The sequence below is a fragment of the Cajanus cajan genome, chromosome 2 (genome assembly GCF_000230855.2).
Source record: "Cajanus cajan strain Asha chromosome 2, NIPB_CcT2T_4, whole genome shotgun sequence".
Lineage (NCBI taxonomy): Eukaryota > Viridiplantae > Streptophyta > Magnoliopsida > Fabales > Fabaceae > Cajanus > Cajanus cajan.
Window position 1 is genome coordinate 28,909,287 of NC_138518.1, and position 8,206 is coordinate 28,917,492.

At 29.0% G+C, this 8,206-nt stretch overlaps 1 protein-coding gene across 1 annotated transcript; it reads left to right on the forward strand.

Annotated features, from left to right (window-relative positions):
* The first annotated feature begins 2,622 nt into the window (after window positions 1–2,622).
* LOC109790510 (uncharacterized) lies at window positions 2,623–7,326 on the forward strand. Its single transcript, XM_020349674.3, has 5 exons — window positions 2,623–3,048; window positions 5,349–6,101; window positions 6,216–6,295; window positions 6,652–6,723; window positions 6,874–7,326. The coding sequence occupies exons 1-5, from the start codon at window positions 2,719–2,721 to the stop codon at window positions 7,085–7,087; spliced, it is 1,449 nt and encodes a 482-aa protein (XP_020205263.1). The 5' UTR covers window positions 2,623–2,718; the 3' UTR covers window positions 7,088–7,326.
* The last annotated feature ends 880 nt before the right edge of the window (window positions 7,327–8,206 follow it).

The window sequence follows — 8,206 nt, forward strand, 5'->3', positions numbered from 1 at the left end:
TGATTCCTCAGGTGATTACATGACAATTTTCGTCTACGTCTGGTAGTTTATATGTAGCTCAAATCTTGACCTTTGTCTAAGCATTTGTTATTAATGCATTGACTTTTCCTTTCGTCTGGTCAACTTGTATTTGGCAGACTTTCAAATTATCTTTGACCAATCTTCGTATGAGTCTTTGTGTTTCGCTTTAGGTTGTGCTTGACGCGCTTTTATCTTGTTCTTGATTTGACTTGTTGGATACTTGAGTTAGCCTTTTGTTTGTTAGTCTTGTGTCGTCTGATGCATATGCTTGTTCTTCATTTTCCCTGTCCTTATGTTTTTTTGAAACACTAACACACTTGTTAGATATAACAACATGTATTATATTTGTCTCACTCAAAACTTTGTTAGGAGTTTCTTCGTCTGACTTAACAAGTCGTGCTTGGATAGGCCACTAGTTTGGGTGAGTCTCCTCTCAGTCCTTAGCTAGTGTTGGAGTGGGATATGAGGTCGAGGGTTATTCCCTTAACCAAGTACTGGGGAAGGTGCGTGGTTCCTTGCAGATAGTCGGTGGGCGAACTTCACAAGTGACTTAGTAATACATGCCAAGGTCGTGGTAAGCTTGTATCCAGCTGTACTATACCTGACAGTGGAACCGAACTTCTAAGTGTGTAAATGATATCATCCAAGTAAACCCGAGTGGAGATTTATATCCCGGTTAGCTGTGACCGAGCGGGCGCATTGGGCGTGAAAACGGTTGGGGTGGTTTCAGTAGGATTGGGATGTCACTTATATTGCTCTGTTGTCAGGGAGATCTCCTAGGTGAATGCGTGACGATGCATTAGATGATTGATATGCATTGATATCTGTCATGAGTTGCATTTATTGCATGATTGCTATTATGATGAAGTGTATGGTGTTTCACTTCATGATTGATTGGTTGATGGTTGATTGAGATGGAAGTCCCTTAGGACATGATTGGATAATTGTGTAGTATAGATTACTATTCTATACTTGTATGAATGTTTATTGAACTCTAGCTTACCCTTCTGTTTCCATGTGGATGGACTGCGATGATCACATTGTGTATGGGAACAGGTCATGGTCAGGTTGAAGCTAGTTGTTGTGACTGCTACGAGACATGGTGTTTTGTCCTCGTGTCAGAGTTACCATTTTGAATAATTGTTTTGTCTGTACTTGACCGGCACTAGGACAGTATAATTTTGGATGACTGTATATACATAGTACTATATTTTGTATATAAATATTTAATTTCTTTTATCACTTCCTATATGTGTATATTCTATTATCCAGCTTAATATTTTGTCTTAGATGATTAGTATCGTTAGCGTGATTCCTCTAAGTGTAGGGACTATAACGGGTCGTTACATTTGTCAGAAAAAATTGAGTTATTACAATATATATCAGTATTATCATTATATTCATACTTTTTTTTATTTTAGTACTAATATGATTATACGTATTTTACAATTTATTAATTTCATACACTTAATATGACATAGCTTTCTGAAAATTAAATCTCAAGCGTGTGATTCAGCGGTAGGGGTTGATTCATGCTTAAGCAAGGTCAGGGGTTCAAATCCTGCCTTGTGTATGCAGTCGCGTTAAATCTTGGGGCTAGCGAGGAGATTAGTCACTACTATCGGCCCACTCCAGAGACGAACAAAAAAAAAAACTTTCTAAAAATTAAGAGACCTTAGGTTTTTATTAAAAAAAATCAATTACTTTTGTTGGAATCCAGCCACTAGAGGAGGCATAGGAAACGACGGCCATTCGTTTTCCACGTCCGTGTCTAATAAATTTTAGGTGTAAGATAAATTTTTTATTTATGTTTTATTTTTATTTAATTAAATAATTTTTATTTTTATTTTTTAATTAATAAAGTTGTTAATTAAATATTAATAATTAAGAAATTTCAATATCTAATAACAACTAATTCAATCACTATTTTACGATATATTTTTATAAGCATATATTGCATAAATTTAATAAATTAATTTTTTTAATATATTTAATTTTTTTAATGAAATACTAATGTATTTTATTAGTAATTTTAATTTAAATTAAAGAAAAAAAATCATGATCACTAATATAAAATTAAGATAATATATATATTTTTTAAAATATTATTTATTGAAATTCAAATAATTTTATTGAAATGATTTTATATTTTAAAATTTTTATAATATGGTGTGAATATAATAAAATAAATTAATTTAATATTTATAAAAATAACTAAAATTATAAAATATTTTTTTAAAAAAATCAAATTAACATAATATTCATAGAATCTTATCACAGTTATTTTTATTAATTTTTTATATAAATTATACTATGTTTATAAAAATTAATTCTTATATTTATTTTGATATCATTTCTTATTAAAATTCAAAACAAAAATAAAATAACTTTTAAATTATAATAAAATTTCACAAATTAATAATCTTATACATTATAATATTTATGCGTATATAATTTAAATAATTATGCATTAATTAATTATAATATAATAAATAAATAAAAAAACCGAAGATCCGGCTTGTCTTAGCCACGTAGCACTTGCTTTGGCACCCCACACACACCCAACGGCTAGTTCCCGCACTATCATGTGACCGTTCAGCGCAGCATCCCATATTCAAAACAAAAGAAAACAAGAGAAACACATCATCGCTCCCTCTGATCCGTTTTGCATTTGCATTTGCATCGTTGGTTGGAGAAATGGTGTACTCGAAGGCACCCACCGCCTACTACTCGACTCTGCACGACTCCATCACTTCCCTCTGCAAGACCATTCTTCCGCTGGGCCTCAAGAAGCGCGGTTTGGTCTCCGCCGACCACAGGCTCTGGCAGCTTCACTCCGACAACCTCAAATGGCAGCAAGATTCCCTCCGCCAGATGCTCAACTTGGTGGCGCTTCACAATGATGACATCCTTTCTGAAGCTGACCTTTCCGCTTTCAGGACCCACCTGCTTCACACCCTTCTTGCTTCCCCTCCTCCACAACTTCATCATCCCCTTCTCATCAAAGATAAGCTTATCTTCCTACAGGTTCGTGCTACCTCACTTCCTTCCCACTCCATTATGCCCAAAAATAATTAACTCATTTGTGCATTAAATAAGAATGTTAGTCACCATTCATTTTTATAAATGTTATTGATAATAATGGAAATCAGGCATTCCTTATCTCATTCTTTTGAGAAATTAGATTTAAATCTTGAATTTATAAAAATAATTAATTTTTAATATTATATTTTATAATTTAAAAATTTAAAGATAAAACAGTTCAATAATTATGTATTATATATAGAAGAAAAAAAAAACAAATAATTATTTTTATATATAGGTATAGATAAGATTAGTAGAGACTTTATAACTATTTGTCAAATCAACTATTTTTAGTGAGAACTCTTTTCTCAATTGCCATCTTTTTCAGAGAATTCGAGTACTAGAACTTATTCAAGGATACAAGGGAATGACTTGCTAATAGTTTTATCATTTGATTTAGTTAATATAAATTATATATCTTTTTCTTATACCGTCTTTTCTTGGAACTTGATACTAAGATTAAAAAAAAAAGTCATTATCAATTAAACCATTTGTATTTTAAAAAATGTAAGTATTAAATTGGATAAAATTTATTTATATTTAAAAATTTATCATTCATACACTTTTTTTATTACTTGCATTTGAGTATGGAAAAAGTAGAATTTAGAAGAATCTGAGTTTGGCCAGCATTCTAGTTCAATTGCCATTGACTCAAATATTTCTCTCATTTTGTTGCCTAGAGTGATTATACTTCTTTAGTAAAATGAAGGATCCTACAAATGAGTATTGTTAAATATTTTTAATCACTTAATATATATATATATAAAAATAATTAAATACTTTCTTTTTTACAAATACATTAGATGGATTGGTAGAAAAAAGGTTATACAGAGCATAACAGGATAGAATTAAGGTTTTTAAATCACGGATGTTGCAAAAAAAAAAAAAAAAAAAAAAAAAAAAAATTTAAATAGGTGCACCGATGGGCACCAATTGTAATCATGTTTGCAGTTTTATGGTGATCCTTGGTGTCAGTGGCTTCTCTATGACAGACTTTTCCAAATTTTCATATATATATATATATATATATATATATATATATATATATATATATATATATATATATAATTTAGGGTTTAATCAAGTGAGAAGAAATTAATCTAAGGGTTATATTTTAATCCTCTCATCACTCATAATAAATTTCCTCTATATATACTCCTACCTATTTTTTAGTTGAAGTATGTTAGTAATATACACTAAAATTTTAGGAAAAAAAAAATTACTCATTTATTTTGATTTGGTTAATTTGTACAAAGGATATTATAGTAATTTAATTTAATGTTAAATGAAAATAAAATATTTTCTCTCTCTTATTAATTTTATTCTCTAAGTCGTTTATATTTTTTTATTTGTTCAAAGAGAGGAGACATCATGTGAGATGCGAGAGAAATAAGTTAAAGAAGGAATTTAATAGGAGAAATATAAATAAGTTAGAGAAAAAATATAATAAGAAAGAACGAAAGAATTTAATAGGAGAGAGATAAATAAGTTAGAGAAAAAAGTTAATAAGAAAGAGAAGTGGGTTAGAGAAGGAATTTAATAAAAAATAGAAACAACTTAGAGAATGAAGTTAATAAAAAAGAAAAAATATTTTATTTTTATTTAAAATTAAATTAAATTACTATAATATCCTTTATATAAATTAACCAAATCAAAATAAATGAGTAATTTTTTGTCCTAAAATTTTGGTATAGGTTGCTAACATACTCCAACTAAAAAATAAGTAAGAGTATATTAACGTTCCTCACACATATATATATATATATATATATATATATATATATATATATTATTTATATATATATATATATTATTTATATATATATATTATATTTATATATATATATATATATATTAATATTATATTTATATATTATTATATTATTAATTATAATAAAATTAAAAAATTGAGTAAAAAAAGAAAAATTCTATTTTTTTTATTTAATAAAAAATTAATTTATAATTTTATATATAAAAATAATAATTTGGCACCTCCAAATTTTTAATGCAAGTTCCGCCACTGCTTGGTGTTGTGGAAAATTTTCAGACAAATGTGACGGATTGGCTCCGATAGATTCTAAAATCCTTGACTCTGCCGCTGAGAGCACGATGATAGATAATTTTTTAAACCTAGGATAGTCTTGATAACAAGTTCTGTTTGTGAGTTACTCAATCAGAAATGAAATGCAACATGGTTGCTGAATTATTGACACAAGTTATTGTTTTCTCTTGGTTGATGCCAGGAACTTCTTCATGCCAAATGCATTTCTGAAGGGGAGTACCACTCTTCAAGAAGGCCTTTACTTGTGAGAATGACACTTGAAGGAGGTGAGATTGAAGGGAGGGATGTGATGATTGCAGGGTCAAAAGGCACGAAGCAAACTTCAGAGGAAGAATGGTCTGAGATTGACTTGAAGGATGAGCAGTGCTTGATGAACAAAGAGAACTCAAATTCTAAGAAGACATCATCAAAGCATGCAAGGAATCAGGTTGTTAAGGCAGCAACCTCAGTTTTCAACTTTGGATCTTCAAACAAACATGGGAAAAACTCGATGGAGAAGAGCATATTTGATTCACCCACTTTACACATGCACTCACCACAATCAAGAATCCCTTCTCCCTCTGTCTGTACCCAAAGTGAATTGAGGCATTCCAAGGAAAACAACCCCTTCTGGGATGGGCCAGAGAAGATGAAGAGGAAACCATTTAGAACTCTATTTCATAGGGATAAGAGTAAGAGAGAAGGGCATGGTGGTGGTGGAGATCATGGTGTTGAAGCAGAGAAATCAGCAAAAAAACAATGGGGGTTTGATGGGTTGAGGAAATTGAAGAAAAGTGACCCAGAAGATGACACAGTTCCTTTGTCTCTAAATGAGAGCTCTGATAGTGAGGCCTACTTAGCTTCCTATCAGCTTTCTTCATATGGTGAGGTGTCAATGAAGAACAAGATGCATTCTAATGTATCACCATCTGATTTTTCTGTGGTGGATGATAAGGTTTTAGACGCTTACTTTGTTTTCAAACTCTGCAAATTGCATTTGCTTTTGGAAAAGAACATGAAGAGCTAATTAATTTTGAACATTGAACCAAATTTGTTTATGAATGAATAGGTTTTGGTGGACAAGATAAAGAAGGAGCTGCCAAGAATTCCGACAGAAATGAGGAGCACAAACACAAATTTCAACTTCTTGTATGTCTTTTGTCAATTTTCCATGTTTATATCCTTCTGCTTTTCATTATATCACGATTTTAGTTGGTTGGATAAGATTTTCTAGAAATACATGTAGGAGAAAAATTATAAGAAGGAAAATCAAGAGAAGATTTTCCATAAGAAAAAACTAGCTTACGAAGTTAAAACTAAGATTTTAAAAAAACTAAATGGAAAGAGATTTTACAAATCAAGTTGTACATAAGTTAAGTTTAGTTTATAGATAAAATTATTTCATTTTTTTTCTTCTTTTTTTTTAAGTACTTTCGGAAGTTTACCTAAAGATACCCTTAAAATTTTAACTATTGCCACTGCTTACTTTTTGTTTTATGAAACAGGAATGATCAGAAGCAAACAATTTCTACCAAACTTCCAGAGGAGAAGGCTGAGTTAAAAAATTACAATCCCAAGTGAGTCAGCATAACCTCTCTTATATTTGAGTTTTTTTTAATCATTCAAACCCCCCATATGTTAACGTTGGACCACTTAGCACTAGAACTATTCTTATGTGTTCCAAAATTTGTAACTGTAACTAATAGTGCCCTTACTTGTTATGGAAGACCATGGTGTGATCGATATGGCGGTGTTGTGTTGGATGTGGTGAAAAAAGATCATGTTGGAGAGATGAAAAATATGCGCAACGATGGAGAAGAGAAACATGAGAACACAATGGGGTGGACAACATTTGAAGACGATGAAAACCTTCACCCAAATCTTTCTGTTCAAGATAAATCATTGCGCAATAGTAGCATCAATCCATTTTCTCAAGGTTAAGTGAAATTTAGTTAAGCAGAGGAATTTACAGAAAATGAATCCTCCCTACCTTAGTCTCTTGTGGAAAGTAGCGTCTAATATGGTATTTGAGAGCAGTAAAAGTTGTTACAATTTGAATTATCTATACAATATCTGTATTTATATAGCAAATATAAATTGTTTGATACTTGTAAATAATGTTCGAATTATCTGAACAATATCTGAGCAGTAGTGATTAGTGAAGGACGGATTTACTTTAAGTATTAGGGGCATGGCCCCCTGAATTTTTTATATAATTTTAATTTTTTGTATATTATATTTAAATATTAAGATAATTAAGATAATTGTTTATATTTGAAAATTTAGTGATAGAGAATAATATTTAAGTTTTATTTTTCTCTTCCATATTTTTTTATAAAGTATTTTATTCTCTTTTTATAATTTATTATAAAGATATATTCATTATAAAGATAATAATTTTCTTTTTTAAACAAATATATTTTTATATTTAGTGATAACATTATTACTTTTTTCTTTTAATTTTTTTGAGTGATTTTTCTTTTAATTTTAGAATATTTGAGTATTATTTATTTTGTTAAGAGTATATTTCCTTTTTTATTGTTATTTTAAAAGTTATAAATGATTGCATTGTATTCAAATAAATTTATTAATTCTTTTCTACTTTATAATTATTAGTAGGGTCAAAACACTTCATAATTTTATATATTTTATTTTATTTATATAAAAATATAAAAAATGATATAGATAGATTATATGATTATATAATGGTAGTTGTTATTAGAGAATATAATGTGTAATTACTAAAAGAAAATTTCTAGTTAATTAGAATGACAAATAGGAATATATTTTAATCAAATATAGATAAATAAATTTAAATAAAAATTGATATCTCCTTTATATACAATATAGACATATGGGATTATATTTTTGTTATTAACTTCTATTGTTGAAGAAGATAATATGGTGCATAAAACAAATTATTTTGGTTTAATAGTGTTTTAGTAATTAACAGGGCTTTTTGCAAAAGCTTGTTAACCATTTTTCATTATAAATTCATGATATTTTGAAACTCACAATTCATATCTGTTTAATTTATATTTTATATAAACATATTTTTAT

Bases quoted from the DNA above. Each gene is read 5' to 3' on its own strand.
- LOC109790510 (XM_020349674.3), top strand. From the start codon at position 2,719: ATGGTGTACTCGAAGGCACCCACCGCCTACTACTCGACTCTGCACGAC. The intron at 3,049-5,348 runs GTTCGTGCTACC...GGTTGATGCCAG, and splicing joins ATAAGCTTATCTTCCTACAG to GAACTTCTTCATGCCAAATG. The intron at 6,102-6,215 runs GTTTTAGACGCT...ATGAATGAATAG, and splicing joins TTTCTGTGGTGGATGATAAG to GTTTTGGTGGACAAGATAAA.